We start from the raw sequence: 19,924 nt of genomic DNA on the forward strand, positions 1-19,924 counted from the left end.
CCTAAATGTAGGTGAGGAAATCGATCATTTCAGTCATAATGATTATGGGGAAGCACTTAATCAGATGATGCAAAATATGATTTCCAACTCCTTAGGGGGGCTATGGCCCTAATGTGGCCTTAGACCCAACATTTTTAGGAAGAAATTCATACTCTACTATTGACCATGTATTGGAATCTTTTCCTTTTGTTTGTGTGGCAATCTTATTGTAGTTCCTTCATTATTTAGTGACCATAATCTGTTAAATTTACCTTTCTTTTTTGGGGGCAAAAAGAATGATGTTTATGACTCAGCACACCATAGAAAACCGGCTGGGACAAATGGAGTTAGAATCAAATGGTCAGGTGTTGACCCATGTTTGACAATGAGGAAAATAGTGGTTTCTAATCAAAGGGAAATTACATATTGTCTACAGGAAGAAATCACCCCATCGTTATGCCGAGAAATTTTGCACTATTACAAAATTGATTTAATCAATTCTCACATAGACCTCTGGGCCTTCATGTAGTAAAAAGAAGGGGTGGTTCGACGGTGCCGCCACTAAAGCCCTAAGGGGCTTGAAGTACGCCCTGTCTAAATCACCGCGAGAATTATTGACCGTCCAAACCTTGCGGCGTGAGTATGAAATAGCTGTATCCGCCCGGAAAAAGATACAAGAGGCATGGGAAAACTTGGCTATTGCTGCCAAAAACTAAAAATAATAAACTTTTTGGGGAGGTGGTTAATGCCCCATTTCTGAAGAGTGACAATATCCTAGAATTTTGTTCCTTTGTCTCTGCGGATAAATGGGTGAACCATTTCTCAGAAATTTTTAACATTAATATGGAGCTGAGGACGATACAGGATGGGTTGTCAGGTGAGGGAAGAAATCTCCCCCTGAACATCACAAATGAGGAAGTCATCCAGGCAATCCGTGCAAGTGCAGGGGGTCGGCCCCAGGGTCGAATGACTACCCAGTTGGTGTGTTTAAATCAGCCCCTACTTTATGGGGACCCATCCTAACTAGAGTGTTCAATATAGCTGCTACAGATAGAGAATCCCAAAGACATGGGGAGAATCGATCATGCCCCTATGGTGACAGGTCGTCCGATATCAGTCTTATTATATGCGGACGACGCCGTACTATTAGCAAGAACACTGATAGGCCTACAGAGATTGATGGACGCATTTTCAGCTTTTATGATACAGATGAAAATGTTTATAAATACATCTCAAACATACACCATGATTTCTGGGCCCAAACCTAAATTTCCTAAAACCTTTTTTATTGAAAAAATCCCTATTAAGAATGTTAATTCTTTTTGCTATCTTGGTATACTTTTTATGGATAATGGCTCTTGGTCCCAACACATTACAAATACTAGGGTTAAAATGAGCAGAGCAACCCAGGGAATGTTTTTAATTTTCTTCTGCATTGGGGAATCAGCCAATTAATGAGATGGTAGCTTTAAATAAAGCCAAAGGTACAAGTATAGCCCTTTATGGGGCAGGGCTATGGGGCCATACAAATAACAAGGACCTGCAAATACAAAAAACTTGTTCTTGAAACGCTTGCTTTATTTACCGCCATCTGCTTCAAACACCATTGCACCTCCTATTAGCCCGACCACTGCTACTGTGGGACTCAATATGAAAAAGGGAAGAAACCGCTTTTACTAAATCAATTATTTTAGATTGTCTTAAACTGCATGATGCACTAAACATTCCATGGTTGCGATACATTAATTCTGCCTTAGAAAACATGTATAAGATATCAGTATGTCAGAGACATCTAAAACTCTGTCATACACAAAGAAAGAGATCAGAGATACCTTTCTACAACATAGGATGGATCAGACATCTAAGGCTGAGAAGGACAAACCTATTGTTGTCCAGTATACATCATATAGCATAGAGGCGAGTACCAATAATTATTTGTCATATGTGACTCATGCCCAGCACCTTTTTGTGCTAACAAGATTAAGATGTGGCATTGTTCATTATCTTGTAGCTTTTTCTACAATGTGGTCTTACCCGCCTGAAGATATGTTATGTCTGTACGACAATAAAAGCAAACAGAGCATAATGCACTATATGATGTTTTGTAATTTTTATAAGAATTTTAGATGTTTTTACCTATAGCCATTGTTTGTCACCCATAATATCAGGTCACATAAAGTAGCTATGAAACTTTTGGTGACATTAGGTGACCCTCTGACTTGTTATAGCATTGACCGATTTATCTTAAAAGTAATCAATAAGAGAAAGACTTTGATAATGTGGAAAAAGGAATTGACATGACTGTGGTCACACTGAACCAATATTTTAACGGTCCTAAATTTGCTACACATCTTAAGATGTCGGTTAGCACTGGGAGCCACAGATCGGGATTTGCCAAGAAAATATCAGCAGGGACATCGTTGGGCCAGATGCTCTATTCTTAGTGGTCTGATTTAGGGCTTTTGCAACATCCTGATATGTAGGAGATGCCAGCTTAAGGCCACTCTCACCTATACAATTGTCACTAAATTCTAAACAACAAATACGCTCCCTATCACTTCTATATACCCCAGTGAAATGGTTAACCCATTTCTCGGGAGGGATTGTGACATCAGTACCAGTGTTGTGACGCATTGACAGTGTTCCAAAAAAGACTAGAGTCCTTACTGACACATGCTTTATGTAATTTGCCCCATGCCTCTTGTCTAATGGTCGCCCTACCGGCCATAAGTGCCTGTTTATATTGATTCTTACATAATCTCACCATCCCTTTATTGCTAGCTTTCTGTTTCAAGGCCACAATGAGATTGCTATGAGTCTGCGAGTAATCACCATTAAACCATTTTAGGGCCTTTGGGCTCTTATCTTTTTATTAACCTGTAATCTTTCATTTATTGTTTGAGTTATATCATCAAAAGCTTCCAGCATACTTTTTGAATTAATTTCACTCTCAAAACAAGCTAAAATTTGTGGCTTTTTTTTTTTAATTAGCTGGTTGGTGGAATATAGGATTTAGTGAGATGTTTTTCGATCTGTGTATCAAAAGAAACAGACAAAGGAAAATGATCACTAATACATTTTTGCAAAATAGAAAATCCCTCTGCCTTTGGTTTATAATACTCCAAAAGAGCAATACAATCAATAAGACTACCTTGACATCTACCTATATATGTAACCTGGTCAGTTGCAGACTACATGATAAGATCTATTGTCAAAAAAGGGACATTTAGACAATATAGAAAACAAATATTCTCCACAGGGATAATAACCAAAGTGACATTGATCTTCAATATCATCTCCCATCAATCTACAAGCAGACATTTTAGATAAGGGGCATAATCTACTATTAAAATCTCCACCCCATAAGAAGAAAAAAATGAGTACTAAGATTAGTTAATTGTTCACTAAGGGAGTGTTCAAGCCTAGCAGCTATAACAATGTTGCCAGTGACAAGTTTATTATGATCAAAATTAACAATGACCAGTGTAGCATCAGTTTCATACATAATATTGATAAATTGAAAGTGTGGCGAGTCAAGATAAGTACTGCAGACCATATTATCCAAAGTGGTTGCTATTAAAGTAAGCAAACCACCTCAGTGATGACACCCCAATGGGTGACCAGCTGGGATGTGGATGGATACAAATCCATCAATATACACCATTTATGGGGACAATATTATAGCCCTCTATAAGGTCAAGGAAGTCATCACTCCTCATCTTATTTGAGAGACCTGCTTCATTCCCAAATAATCAGCTAAAGACATTATGGACATTCTTAGGAACCAGACAAGGTATATCCGGGTGTGGCCGGTGCAGGTTGAAGCAGTAGGGAGGTGCGGGGACTCGTCGGATGAGGGGATGGGGAAAATAGAATAAATAAATAGATAGATCCACTTACCTTGCGCTCACTGCATGCAGCGGGCGCAGGGTGGGTGGTTTTGTTTGTTTTGTTTTCCCTATTACAACACTCCTGCACCCACCCCCTGTTCTTGCCTGTGCCGGCCACGCCTGGCTATTTCTGCAAAACCAGTATTCCAGTCCACATCAAAGTAAGAGGCTATATTTACAGACAAGACATCTGCCACCATTTCTTCCCCAAGGTCCATTATAATACCAGTTTCCACCACATCAGCACATGCAAGGGATATCATCACATTTTCCTGAGAGTCTGTCACCATATCCTCACAAAACTTCTCGGGGCAACAGGTGACCCCTGAAATTGCAATCACTCAATTTGTTCAAGGGGGAAAAATGATTTTAAGTCAGAACAGCAAATGCCTAAGGTACACATCATTCAATGGGGAGGCACATAGAGGATGTTAAAGCACCCGGTTTATAAAAAATAGCCCAGGGCTACTGCCAAAATACTATCATTTGAAGGACTAAGCTTAGAGAGCCTTTCCAAAAGAGAGCCGGCCATGTACATATATCTAAAATTAACAACAACACAATCTCAACAGTCATCCTTTGGTTGCGAGCCAATCCAGGACACTCTGTACATTATTTACGCTCCTAAATATGCCCTCACAGTTATGCCAGTGTGTTGCTCTTACTAGCTAGTGTACAACTGTATTTTGTGGTTGCTGTTTATCTTCATTTCTCTCACGCAATATAGGTGAAACGTTCTTCAGGGCTAATATCAGCCTAGTGGGATCTGGCAAGAACTGAAGGACTCTTTTAGATCTGGGTCTCACTGCGTGGGGCTCATTACTAGTAATGCTGTCATTCTCTGATATAACAGACGCATGATCAGTTCAAGTTTAAACTTTTCTTTGAGCCAAACTCAAATCCTTGGCTGCTCTATTTTGAGAGTTCGAGTAAGGAAAACTGGCAACCAGATTGTTATCCTGATGGCCACTCTCTTGCAGTAGGTGTAGCTTTTCATGATTTTGAACAACAGATTGATTTTTGCGACCGCAAATTAGGCTCCACTACCATTTCGGACCTGCTGGTTAGACTCGATCCAATAAGTCTTCAACAAAGTATCAATACTGCTAAGATTAGCCAGAAGCGGGTCAAAGAATGTTTTCAGAGTCTTTTTAAGAGTATCTGCAAACAGGGCATGTGTTCATACGTCTCCTGAAGGCTCCCTGTGTGGTTCAGAAAAGTCAAGGTATTCCCCCAAGCAGAGGGACCTCTTTTATTAGCTGGAGGCAATTACAGAAGAATAGTAGATGTATTGCAACCTTCAGCTTTTTTTTTAGGGGAGGTGAACAAGAGGTGTCATTCTGGGCACCTTGACCATTATTGGAAACAAACTCTAAATCGCCCTTAAATACGCAGGAGTTTGAGCCTTCCAAGGGATTCTCATTATTTCTTGTCAAATAAGGTGATTATAAATCTCTGAATGCCCCGCCAGCAGGGCTGGCTTGCAGAGCTTTCTTTGTGCCCCCTAGCCTTTCCTCCACACAGTCAATTTCACTATTGATTGCACCCATTGCTGTAGTAAGGAAGCTAGTAATGGCACGCATAACTGATTTCCTCTTCCCCATTTCTCTAACCTTGATTAATGGGCGGGATTTAAAGAATGATTTATTTCCACAGGAGCAATATCCCTGAATAAAATCAACCAACTAAGAGGGGTGGTCCAGCCCAGCCATGTTTGGCTACGGACAGGCGCAGATTGGCCCACCCTGTGCGCGTCCCATGCCTTGTGGAAAAGGCAAGCGCATATAGCGCGTCAGCCGTAATGCCTTCCTTGCAGGAAGCTCCTCCTCCTGAGGGAAATTATGGTTGTTGGGACTCCGATTTCCAGAAAAGGTCCCAACAGAAGTCAGCAGCAACAATGCCTATTTGCAGGGGGGCACTTCTAGTATGATGGACCGCCATTGGCAGTGTGGGGACTGGATCCATATGCAACTACCCTCAAACTGTAATTGCCTCTGCTCACTAGTGACTCTACACCCCCCCGCCCTGGTGATACCAGGAGTGGACATCTCAAAGTTACATGATACGATGTGGAGAATGGGTCATTGACCCAAACCATTCAGACACTGCATGACCTACAAAAGAAAATGGTCAGCGAGGAGGGTGCCCCTGACAGGTGGTCCGAGGGTTGGTTTGAGTGGTTGCCATCCTGGATGTCTGGTTTTTTCAAGGCCTTGTTGATGGTAGTGATGCTCATGATGTGTTTTATTTTTCAGATAGTAATAGTGTGCTGCAAGAGGATGACAGCTAAAGTGGTAGGAGCGTTTATGGTTAGAAAATGCACTGAGGCAATGAAGGGACAGGGTAGTGAGTATGAGGTAATCCCCCTAGAAGATGGGAGGGTAGGAGAGATAGTTGAAGAATCAGCTAAAGGGAGGAATGATAGAGGGCAGAATGAGAAACATCGTGTGGAGACCCCAACAAATCTAATACCCTAGACCCCCCTAGTGGACCTTTCAGGTTAGAAATAGCATCAAACCTATGTAATCAGTGGCAGACCCTTATGGAAATAGATACATGTGGAAAGGCAGTGGGTTAAGCAGAAACAGGCATGTCACATTTCACTTCAGTTTCAGAAAACTTGACAGAACATTTAGCAGTTTGTTCCGATGAGCCATCGTTCCAATTAGGTCCCACATAGGTCACCATAATCATCAACTGCTAGGGGAACAAGCCGAGATGCACCAATCACGACCACAAGTTGCCTTATTGCTTCTTTTGGTATTGTCCTGATAAAGACCCGCATGGTAAGTAAGGTCTTAATTTACTATCCATGCTGGTGTCGGGTCGAAATGTCGCCATTTACATTTTTGGCTTGGCTTGACCTTCTAGCCCCTTTTGGATGGTGTGTTCAGACTCTGACCACCGATCCCATAGTATGGATTCAAAAAATTCTCTCAAACAGGCCCACTACAGTGGCCTTTGTTTCAGGCCACGCCAGTCAGTGTTCTTTTGAAGAATTATAAAATTGTCTTTTCTCGGATGGTTTCTTCTTCCATTATTTTGTAATCGGTAGCACACATGGGCATCAAAAAGTTAATTGACACCTCTTTATTCATCCTCTCACCAGCAAGATTTCTACAAAGCTGCCTTCAGCACTGGTTGAGACTCTGCCCTGCAAGCGGAAGCCTACTTTCAAGGAGGAACTTGCCTTGGATACTACCCTAGTGCCCAGGAGCAATGAGAAGGGCACTAGCCCCATTCCCTTTGTGCCCCCTCCTCTGCCAACTCCTTCCACTCCCTCCTCCCCAATACCCTATTTCACCAGAGCCATATTCACTGTAGAGTTTCACACCCCACCCCCCTTTCATGTGATCAGGGCAGTACCCTTCACTCAAGTGACCACGAGGAGACACAGTTTGCCAACTCATGACCCGTGGGATGACTGATGTCGATCCTGGGGATATCCAGACTTGGATCATTACCCCGCTAGGTCGTCATTCTCGGTTGACACAACCATATTCAGGAATGCCAGTACAACAGCAGACCACCGTGAAGAGAAGGGTATTTTGTGGGAAAACTTTCCAATGGATAAAGGTTTTTTCTGTGCCTGTGACGACGACAAAGTTTACACGTGTATTTCATAAGGACACAATACAAGGTACAAGTTTATTTACCCCCAACATAATCCTTTCTATACTCTTCCCTACTCTCCCCCTCCATGCATCACATTATACCTTTTACTATTCCGATCTCCCAAAACAAGCCTTTCTAAACCCTTCCCTCTGACTCTTTCCCCTACACCTCCCTTTTACTCATCCCAAGCCTTCTTCCTACTGCTATGAGCTCCAAAACATCCCTCCACAATCATTTTCAATCCAAATAACAGGCTAACATGTCCACCACACTAATCCTTTATGGGTTCCAAAGTAGCGTGCTACCTGCCGAAAAGCGCTTCAACACCTCATCAGGGGTAGCAAGCGCTATATAAATGTAAACCTTTTTCCCTCTTCTATCCTTCCACTATCCTTCTCAATCCAAATAACTGACAAACATATCCACCACTCAAATTACTTTCATTTTTCACCATACTTATTCACCATTAATCCTGTATGGGTTCCAGAGTAGCATGCTACTCAAAGATAGAGTGCTTCAGCATCCCATCAAGGGTAGCAAGCGCTATATAAATGCAAACCTTTTTCCCTCTTCTATCCCTTCACTATCCTTCTCAATCCAAATAAATGACTTAAATTCCACCATTCAAATTACTTTCATTCTTCACTATACTAATTCACCGCTAATCCTTTATGGGTTCTGGAGTAGCGTACTACTCGCCGAAAAACACTTTTACGCCTCGTCAGGGGTAGTAAGCGCTATATAAATGAAAGTACAATTCAATACAATTTTGCTAGGCCTAGTCATTCAGTAGGCACACACATTTGTGATGACAAATGTGCATGCATGCGTCACCACTCATGCATGCGCTTAAGAAATGGCGTGTTAACCATTATTTTAGAAAGATTACCAATCCACGATTGGCACCATTTGGACTGGTAAGTAAAAAATTAAAAAATTAGTTGTGCAAAAAAGAACTTTTTGCATTTAGGAGCAGCCAGGCAGCAAATGACAAATAGCAGCTGGTGGACTATTTAGAAAAATAAACTAAGGTACAACAATATGTGAGGGACCCTGTGGAGTTCAGGGTCCCTCACGTATTTCCCATGAACCCCAGTATTCCAGTCTCTACCAATCATAGGGGCATACAGTATATATAAGTCGATGTAGCCACATCACTTCTTTTTCTTTGCTGCTGCAGCAGCAGAAGCTAAGTCATTTACCTTCTTTAATTTATATATATTGAACGGTGCTTTATTGAAAATGCTATTTTTCAATTATTGTTGGAATCCGGGATAAAAGCGGAGGCAACGCCACCCGCTGTTCAGTTGCCATGGAGCGGGTGAGGGAGCTGGGGTATACGCGCTGCTCAATTCCTGTCCTCATTCGTTGCGCCTGACTAGCTCATGTGCGGTGAAACCTAAATCGGGCTAACCGAACGGTTCATCGCACAACCGCAGAGAAGGAACCCAGAGGAATTATAAGTCCCTGGAGAACACCCAATGGGGCAAAATAATCGTTTACAGGGGCGCTTCAATAGGAGAGACTGGTGCCGTCCTCCACAACATACTTTAGCAACTTTCTTTTTTTTTTTTCTTGGACCCTGATATCCAGTTGTAGGAACTAATATTGCACCTGGTTGGGGTTAGCTCTCCCCCTTGAACCTCCTCCTGTTTCTCTGTGCAGTAGCAACAGCATTTCAAAAATATGAGGGTGAGGACTATCTGGAATACGCAGAAGTCTCCTTTGAGCAGAATATGGAGGAGCGCCTTGTGGAAGCACTCGATACTCAGGTGCAGTGTTAGGTGAACCGAGCATTAATAAAGCCTTACATCTATTTGCCCAGCCCCAGAAACGCTATGGCCATCGCAAACTGTTGGGCGCAGCAGGGGGCACGACTAAACATGATTTGGCTTGGCACGAGGTGGGCATTGCCGGCAGTACTTCTACAGGGTACTAAGCTAAGGTCCTCTCACAACTGGCGCATTCCGTCCTACAGGACCATGAATGTGGAAATACTGAGGATTTTGAACCATCTGGTTTCCCAAGAAGTTCCACCGTCACGGCGGACCACTCCACATCCTCTTCATATTCTCCTTCAGACCAGGAGTTGATTCCAGGAGGCTCCGAGGCTGCCGCTAAGCGTAAACGTAAAGTGCGATATGTGCAGCCGGATGTACCAGCACAAAGCTTTAGATATTTCTGATCCCATCACAAAGATTTTGGATTTGGCTGTGCAAGCTAAGGACAACCAATCCCAGTTGGACCTGGGCGCAAACCTGTAATGGGCACAGAGAGCACTATGCCACCTAGGTAACGCCAATTGCGCATTGTCCGCCGAGCGGCGCAAGTCAGTTCTTATGCGTATAGATCAGCAACTGGCAGATTTGGCCTCCAACGAAGCAGGCATTTTGGCCAACAGTTAGTTGTTCGGCGACAAGTTTGTCTAAGATTTAGGAAAGTGTGTTGACATTTTCAGCCTTAGACAAAGAACAGACATCATTAAAGAAGTTCTTTAATAGGGGCCTTTTTGTCAGGGCTGGACGCTATCGTGTTCGAGTGCCAGGCAGTGGCTTTCAACAAGCTGCACGCGGATACGCCCCCAAAGGAGGGGCCACCCCCCCAGCGTCAATAAAAACTTCTACCCTACACGAAATTGAGGCGGCAGAGGTTGCGCCCGCCGAAGGGGTTACCGAGGCGGAGACAACACAGTGGATACCGCTTACACAGATGAGATTAGTTACTCAGTACGAAATCATGGTAGGGGGATGGATTCTGTTTTATCACAATTGGTTGATGATTTCACAGGACCCTTGGGTTTTACAAACAGTGCAAGGTTTTCACCTGGAGTTTTATTTCACTCCCTGTCAGGGAATTCAAATGTTTCCTCTTCATTTTTCCCATGCAGAGATGTTTTTCATAGATGACGAGGTGCAGTCCCTCATAACCAAGGGGCGGTGGCCTCAACAACGTTACAACCCAGCCCTAAGATCCAGGGTATGGCAATCCAGTGAAGAGGCATGAGCAGCCAGAATGAAAGAGAGAGGGACTGGGCAAAAGGAGGTCCAAGAACAATGAGAAATTGAACTTGGGAGGATTGCAGAGTAGGTTTGTGGGTGTGTCAATAAAGTCAAAGCCAAGTAGGGGGCACATCAATATATGACCTTAAACATCATGGTAAGCAATTTAAAGCATACTTCGCTGCTAGACAATTGTCCTGTGGCGGTGGAGGAAGTTGAATTGCTGGCAAGGAAGTGTTAACAATATACCTATGACAAAGTTTAGGATTTTGTCAAAAGGTAAGAAAGTATGTGTTGAGAACTCGGCTAGTTCTCCAATTTTCTTGTAACTTAGGAATTTAATGATGACCTTATCTGTGTTAAGAAAGAGGTGAGGACACATGCAATATTTAGAGACATATGTAGCTACTATCACGGTCACTTACATAATATATTCAACCATGGAAGTGTACTCAGAGAGCCATACTATAGACACTTAATAGACACTTAATTTCATACAGCAAAACAAGTTTGTATGTTTGACCACATGACATTATGTAAAACACTGGTACATTGCAGAACAGTATTCAGAATAGCTATTTTACATAACCAAAGACAAATAGTATTCTCCTAAATCTTTCAACTCTATAACTTATTGAAATAATGTTAAGAGTCAGTACTTTCTTTAGAACCGGCACATAACAAAATTAATGCTGCAGGTACTGTAGCTAATCTAGGCACTCATAAGAAAACGAGGGGCTCCAGATACCTTTTGTAGGCTTGTTGGGTTCAGCTGGGTCTTGTCAATGATCTTTATCGCCACCTAACACAAGCAGAAAAAAATAAAATTAAAGCTTAAATTTTTCTTGCAAGGTTTAATCACAAAAGCACACAGACATATGTGTTTAATACAGTCTTGCAATAATAGAACTGATCCCGCCAATAACCTCTTTTGAAGGATTATAAAGACCTACAACATCAAGCTGGCCAGACCAACACAAGACATTGTACAAAAAAGTTTACTAATTTATAGGTCAAGGTAAAATGGAATATCAAGTAGAACAAATACTGGCAAGTAGAGGTTAAAGGTGCTTTTATCTTCTATGTAAGTATGAACACCTATCACATCAGTGATGCAGCAGTTTGGGCCTACCCTCTTACCATTTGTCTTCCGATGGACCTTTTTATCCGACTAAGAGGTCAGGAGAGTAAACAATACAACAATCAATTTCAATTAACAGTGCAATCTATTTGGCTACACAATAAGAACGGTAAAACAGTAACTAAGGTTAAGAAGATTCATTAAAATTAGAAATCAAGTTAAGGCACACAAAACTCAGTACCATGCTACAAAGTACAAAACAACAACTGGGAATCCTAACCGTCTAAAGACATTTAGGCGTACCAGTACTAAACAAACACGAACTTCAGTCACAGCAATACAAAACATTAACATTACTATCTGATGCTCAGAGAAGAGTTTTTGGTCCTCTCGTCTATACATGAGTAAATCTAAAGTCGTCTAAGTAGAAATCCAAACTACAAAGGATGGTTCATTAGTCTATGGAATCTCAAAATTCAGGGAACTGCAGAAAAATAGGAAAATCTAGGGAAGTACAGGAAGTGAGAAAAATGAAGTTTAGGAAGTAAGGGAAGGTGTCAGCATTGCAGAAGCACGGTCAAAAGTCTTCTTGTGTCAAAGGAAATAAACATAGAGGTCTAATCCTCTCAAAGTCCAAGGAAAAGTGCTCCAGCATCACACAGTGTAAACTCCAGTTATTCACACCAGACTCATTCAGGTAACACCCCTCTGTTCGCGTCATCAGGGGTTCCATTGTCCTTTTCCATTTTCATGTTGTAAACTGAAACATTCGCAAACTATCCCACACTGAAAATGGGAATAACATCGTCCTCGTTCCACCAACCCTCCGACTCCCCATGTTCGTTCATCAAGGTCTGCTTCTCAGGCTCTCTTTCTATCGCTGATAGAGTGATGTATCGATTTTCAAACTAACAATACGTGTGAATACCTGCAAGGGAAAAGTCATGTCAGCAGAAATGGAAAACAGTATTTTGAGCAGCAGGGAAAAGAGACCTAGTAAGGGCAAGTTAACTATTAAATCAATGGGGCACATTTAATATGTGTGTGCACATTTAAACACAAATTAATATAACTTTTGTCAGTACATTAGATTAACATTATATGTGGCATTCAGTAAACCTTTAATAATCGTCATGTGTAAACATGACTATGAACTACAATTTGTAATATTAGTGCACATGTTATATAAAGCCATGATCATTTCTAGAGAAATCACATTCTGTATGTGTGAGGATGGTCTCTATTCAATCACCTACACAATAAATCTTGTTTAATGAGTTAAGGCACACAGTTATGTATTAACTCTCTAATTCTACATTGAATGTACTTCAATAATGATGTCAAGTGCAACATTTCTTATTATTGTCATTAGGTCACACAAGATATGTGCTAAGTGCACATTTAGATTATAGCAATTGCGGCTTGTAAAGGTGTGGGGGGGGAGGGGAATTACACTGTACCTATCCCCACTATAATGGCGAATCAATCTACAATAACATCTTTTATCAGATGAACAAATGACAATCTAGTTGATTTTTTATCATCTTTCTTCTGAAATCCTCCAGAAATGTTATGTCATCATAGTATTTGCTTTGTCTGTCTTCGGGTTCTATGTCTACTCTCTTTCTCTTTCCTCGCTTTCTCACTTGTTCAGGTTTGTATCCCTTATAGATTACAAATGTGAACAATTCACAAAAAGCAAATATCACTAAAGGTTTCAAGATGCTTCCAACAATTCCACTCCTTAATTTTCCAAACCATGTGTCTATAGCAGAAAATCCATTCCCTATTGTTTCCCAAGCACCTGTTGTTTCTAACCCTTTCAAATCTTTCTTCAAGTCAGTAATGTTCTTAATATATTTCTTCAAGTCCTTACTGTTGTCTGGAATGTAAATACACAATTATTGTACTTTTAACATCTGACAGATGTTCCCCCTTTGCGAGAAGGCCATCTAAATGGCAGTTGATTCTGCAAAACCATAGAACTTATAGCAACTATTTCAGTATCTATCACTAAAAATCCTCAAGCTGTACTAGTAGATAATTTATCAACTACAATAGAAAGCTTTCTAATCTTGTGTGAGTTAAGTATCACTCCTATAGATGGCATTAAAGCAGCAAAGATGGCCACTACAATATCACTAGCACTGGCACCTCTTTTAGTTCTCAAATGTTCTCCCCCTATTGGGTCATCAAGTTGTCCCACATGATACATTTTTGGAAAAACTATCCCTAGGTAACATGTTCCATACCATCTGTTGGGTAACCTATAAAATGCATTCTTCCCCAAAAATATAACAAACTCCAGGGAAAAACAGGATCTGCTCTAGCTAAAAATATTCCCTAATTTCCACGAACTTCAAATGTATGATCACACTTGCTGTTTCCGACATAATGTGTGTCTGTTGTAGATTTTTTAAAGAAAATGCATAATTTCCCATTAAGGTGCCAATCTAGAGCTAATGCAGCTAAATGTCCCACTAACCTATGCTCTCCTTCCTCTTTGGCCCATTAAGGTACTTTGAATGGTTTGCTGCTTTAGCTAGTATATCTCTTTGTCTATCTTATACTGAATATATGAATTTCTTTTCTATACCTGTTACGGAACAAGTTAAATTGTGTATATGCGCATAAGCGGTATCTAATGTCATGGTGAGTCTAAAGAAATGTCCCATCATCTCTGAAGTTTGAGCATCAGGCTGACGATTCAGATGCTTCAACACAGGAACTTCTGAAAATACCACGTCATGATTCCAGTAATAATATTGGAGATGACCCTTTACATAAAATAAGCTCAGCAATAAACTACAGGTAAACTCCATATGTTAAGGGGGTGATGGTACGTAAACCCCTCAGCAACTGATACAGGTATTTGCATACAAACATAGCAATCCCTAGCATCCACGGTGTCAACAAACTCATGAGGCAATTTAGAATATATGTTCAGTGAAAAATCTCCTCTAGATGCATCGATGTGCAAGTCTTTCTCATCTACTGCAGGTAAACTATTGTCAGCAGAAAATGGCGTTTCAGGGACACTTGTGGATCTAAGCTCCTCTACGGAAGAAGGATGGGGCAGATTCAATATCACAAGTAAAGCAATACTAATGTCACAACTACAAATACTCCTACACATAAGCATCTACGTCTACCAGTATTAGATCTAGGCCCCATGAGTTCTCTGATGTTAGAGCGTTAAATCGAAGAATTCAGCACAATATATGCAAATGGTCTTCGTGAGATTTCCTTAGACCTACTCAATGTTCTTCTAAGGGACAACCCTGTGCTCATTCAGCATATTCAGGCCTTGGTACTCTCCTTAGTAGTTTCCACAAAATCTATTATAAATGCTCAGTTCAAACTCACTAATGATCACATCCAGGAAAATTTTACTCAGTCTGTTTAGTGACAATGCACTTTCAAAACTCAGTTCAGCCACAAAGTTCAGTTCAAGGAGGCTCAATTGAATGTGAATTGTTATAATAAAATGTTCAAAATGCTCTCTCTAGGCCTTTAGGTAGACACAGCGCTCTACTTAAAAGAAAATGAGCACTCAGCGGAATTTCGAACAGTGTTATGGGAGGGCTAAAATACTGTACTGAGAGACAGAGCCCAAAATCTAGTGGCCCAGAAGAAAAGGAGGGAGAAGGCCGAACTGGAGGCGCTAGAGGAATAGGTCCAACAGCTCGAATATTCCCTGATGAAGGTCCCTGACCCCGCTAAACTAAGGCAATTAGCAGCATATCAAGCAGAATTTAGAGACTCTGCGCAGGAAAAAGTGAAACAGCAAATGCTGGCTTCCTACATCGCTTGTACGAATCTGGAGACAAAGCTGTAAGACTTTTGGCATGGTAAGGCCGCAGAGAAAGGGATGCATAGTGGGTCAGGTCAATTAATAGCAAATCAGGGGAAGACCTTACTACAGACATAGGTATTGCATCAGAATTTGCAAACTACTACAGACCGTTCTATGCCTAAGGTACTGCTCCCAGACCCTCAGATAATTGCTGCCTATTTGACCTGATCAAAATGCCTTCACTGGGAGAAGACGAGAGGAAGCTTCTTGAGGCAAATTTTCTATAAAAAGAACTCCAATTTAATAGGGCCCTATCTTCTTAAAATGTTCAAGGAGGGAGGTGACAAGGGAGAACCGACGCCAGACCTCCGGAAGGCTACAATAGTAGTGCTCCTCAAGGAGGGCAAACCAGGTTCACCTCCTTGTTAAACATGGAGACCAAACTCTTCGCCTCCATCCTGGCGACTAGGCTCCTGTCCGTCCTTACACGCTGTTAATACACTGGGATCAGTAAGTATTCATGCTAGGAAAAGCGACCCATCATAATCTATGTAAAACTCACATATGGATGACCATGAGGCAGAATCACCCATCCCCACACGCCTTTATCGTTGGATGCTAAAAAAAGATATTTGACGCTGTTCATTGGCCATTCCTAGAACAAACTGTTTTTAAATATTACTTCGGTCCACGCTTCAGAGTTTGGGTGGCTCTCCTCTACAATAATCCGCTAGCGGAGGTCAGACAGAATGGGGTGACATCTGGCAAATTCCCAATTTGAAGGGGGGAGCAGGGCTGCCGCCTTTCCCCTCTTTTATGTGCTTTTATAATAAAATCACTGGTATGCGTGATTAGACAACAACCACACATCCATGGGTTCCACATATCTCGAGAGGACGAATATGAAGAAAAACTGACCGGAGTTACCACCCCCACTCTCTGAGGTAATAGACGAATATGGGGCCCAGTAGCCTATGCCCCCACAGGTCTCAGCACCAGTATTGTCACTTCCAGGGGGTTTTCAAATGTCAACTGAATACCTGGGTATCTTCATGACCACTCATAAGTAGATATGTACCACACGTAACGTCGGGAGGATGCTCGCCAGCTTTCTTATGGACGTCGAGCGTTGGCGATGCCTCCACCTAACGCTTATGGGCAACGCTGCCTTCTTTAAAATGATTACCCTACCCAAATTGCTATATGCTCTCCAGAACACTTACTACCCAGTCGATAACACTTTTTTTGCAGCAATCAATAAAGGGCTGCGGACACCATTATGGGATGGCAGTCACCCTCTGAATATCACTTTGTACACTGTAAAGGTCTCAATAAAATGGAGGCTTAGCGCTGCCAGACATCAAATGCTACTATTGGGCATCCCATTTAATTACCATAAATGACAGGATCTATGCTCCACAAGACCACCTTACATACCGTCTAGAGAGAATAGGGTTAGAGAAACACTCACACCTTCACTATATATATGGGGGAGGGGGCTCTCATGCTTTGGCCCCAGGCATACAGGTTTCCCTGCTAGCGTGGCAAAAGGCCACAAAAAAGATGAGATGGACAAGTAGGATCACACAGAAGACTCCATTGTGGAGGGGCGAAGGGCTGGCGGCAGCCTCCAAACTTCATGCTTTCAAGTCCTGGAACAACATTGGTATATCCACAGTAGGAGATATACTGGAGAAACGGAAGTTGATGTCCTTTCCAACATTGCAACTCAAATACTAACTACAACCTGTACCTGGGGAGAGGTGTGGCGCCGCGGCCAGGTGACTGACACTGGACGCTGAGGATCACGGTTCGATCCCTGGCTCCGGCGGCAGGGGTCTGCCCAGCACCATGCAACTCTGGGCAATAGCTCGCTTAATCTTCCCAACGGCCCCCAGCGCCGAGATACCCCTTCGGGATGATTCGTGCGCTATACAAGTACTGGATTTACATTTACATTTTTACAATTACTGAACTCTGTGCAACTGTGACAGGCTGAGGGAATTGACACTAACAACATCTCGGAATATGCCACTTTGGAGGGACGTATCCTGATGGAAGCGTTAGAAAAAAAAAGCTGTTTCACATACATATCGGACGAATAATAACAATATACAGACACCCTAGCGCACAAGACAGAGAGAGAGAGGGAGAGGTGGAGGGACCTGGGTGATTTGGAGGACATACACTGGGAGGGGGCCTTGATGCAGCCCAGGGAGGTAGCCATAAAGACCCGCCTGCAACTTATTGAATTCAAGGTGCTGCATAGGACCTATTATGATCATCAGAAATTACACCTCAAGGATAAGGCTCCGACACCCCACATGCCTACGATGTAATGGAGAACTAGGTACATTCATCCACACTATATGGGGATGCCATTACATACAGACATACTGGGCAGAGATTGTCACAGAGCTCTTTCAAGTACTGTAGGAACAACTCCCACTAGACCCCATTTTCGTGCTCCTTGGTATCCCCAATGACATAGACCTCCCCCATGCCAAACGTACCTTTTGCGCATTGGGACTTGTGGTGGCCAAACAAGATGTGGCAAGATACTGGGGCGCATCAGCGATACCATCTCTGATGCACCAAGGGATGGATTTGTATATGGCATTAGAAAACATGGTATATCAGAGCAGAGGATGCCCTCGCGAATTCAGAAAGACCTGGGTCGATGGAGGGCATATTATGGTATGGAACACGAAGATGATGGCATGGCTTCATCTGGGGGGCACACAGAGACAGGGGTCCACACAATTCAATAACACAGCCTACTGTCTCTATATGACCTGTAAGATGTGCTATAATGTAGTAGAGAATGCTGTGGGTCTAATGGTAAATTCCAGATATGTGAACGACTATATTGATACATTCATGATGCATGAGAATGTTTTAGTGCGCTTGTTGCGCAGACTTGTGTTCATCTTGGTAAAAAAAAAAGCACAATAAAATAAAATATACTTACAAAAATAAATATTTGTGAAGAAGGCTGTGCGGAAGGTGTTTTAAACATAACTGCAGAGGGTAGCTAGTGGCCTACCTGAGAGGGGAAATTCATGTTCCATGTGATCTCGATAATGACCTACGGCCAAAGAGTCCACTTCACAGTTCTTAATGTGTTACTTCTCAAAATCAATGGTGAGACTGCCAGTCAAGCCCAGCCACCGTTCAAAGAAACATAAGAACAATGATGGATGAATGGGAATTAACAACACTAGTAATTGAATTAGCCAGCATTCTGCTTCATTGTTTTTTTAGTTCATGAATGCAGTAACTGCAGGTTAAACAGTGTTGACCCCACATCAAAAGGAGAAAGGCAGCCTTAAAGATCAATACCTCTCAGCATAACACTTGTAACTAGCTGTTGCCCCTATCTGGGCATACCTATGCAGCTAGGATTTCCTAGATGGCTTAAAATGATGAATGAAAATGCTTAAATCAATATTAGCTACTACTAATTTATTCTATGCAGCATCTTATCCCATTCAGTTTCTAGCTTGTTTGTGCCACTGCAGAAAGAAACCAATGTTCTGCAAACTAGTCTGGGTGCCAGCTTAAATGGAACAGAGCCAGTGGAGGAACAAAAGCCACTGCCTCAAAGGGTGATTGGATGTTTCAGAAAGATATACTGCACCGTCCTGTAGGACGTTTTAACTGTAAATCAGACAAGCGTGGCTTAGTTTCGCTTGGTAAGGGATATGGAGAAGGCCAGGGCAGCATTCTTCATGGCTTTCTAACAAGTTATCTTTGAAAGTGGGGTAAATGAAAATGAATACCTAGGGTTTTCACAAAGTATGACCTGGGGGAAGGGAGGGGGGGGGGGGGGGGGGGGGCGAGTCTTATCGAGAGCCAGTTGCTTAGCTCATCGGTACTGACTCAATGACATCGCCCAGAGGGGGAGTCTAAGCTAGGGCACAAAGTCGAAACGGTTCCCTACTCATCCCTTAAATGGGTGTTCAAGGACTAAAAAACTTTAGTTGTTAAGACTAATCCACATTTTCTGTGGCGTAGCTGACCTCTCTTACCTCCTTCTATCACTCAACTATGGCTGCCCCCATTAAAGTCTGCTGTTTCTAATTTATAGTGTCCAGGAAGGGAAACTGCAAACACACACCTGTTGAGATGATGACGCATGTATCTACGGCCAGGTAGGGGTGAACAAACCAGAAAATGAACAGTGTGAGTTGAACTAGAGCCGAGCTAAGGGTCTGGCCTGGGTCTAAGAGTCATAACACGTGCAAGCCAACAGCTTATTTGGCAAGTACATCGGGCAACTAACACAGTAAAAATATGATGAAGACTCTTTAAATTCAAAATAGTAGAGTTTAAAAAACTGTTTATTAAACATTTTACATACAACAATTACAACAATTCAGTACAGCAAGTGGAAAAAGATCCTAGACCTGCCAGTCTAAGTAGTGCCAATAGGGCAATCACTCACGTCTATTTAAGTAATAAGCTCATTCCTCCCTGTCTGAATAGACATTCAGCACTTCATACTGCTCCACTCATGCCCACCAGATGCGTCAGTTTCTTTGGGCTTCCCCTGAATTAATCG

At 42.2% G+C, this 19,924-nt stretch overlaps 1 protein-coding gene across 2 annotated transcripts in view; it reads right to left on the reverse strand.

Moving 5' to 3' along the window:
- The window catches only part of MARK4 (microtubule affinity regulating kinase 4), a 672,098-nt gene that overhangs the window by 479,500 nt on the left and 172,674 nt on the right, over positions 1-19,924 (reverse strand). For both annotated transcript variants that reach the window (XM_085625587.1, XM_085625588.1), the window contains exon 3: positions 11,232-11,285. In XM_085625587.1, the coding sequence (XP_085481713.1) occupies positions 11,232-11,285 (54 nt within the window). The remainder of the gene's footprint in view (positions 1-11,231; positions 11,286-19,924) is intronic.

Source organism: Triturus cristatus, chromosome 9, assembly GCF_964204655.1.
Source record: "Triturus cristatus chromosome 9, aTriCri1.1, whole genome shotgun sequence".
NCBI lineage: Eukaryota > Metazoa > Chordata > Amphibia > Caudata > Salamandridae > Triturus > Triturus cristatus.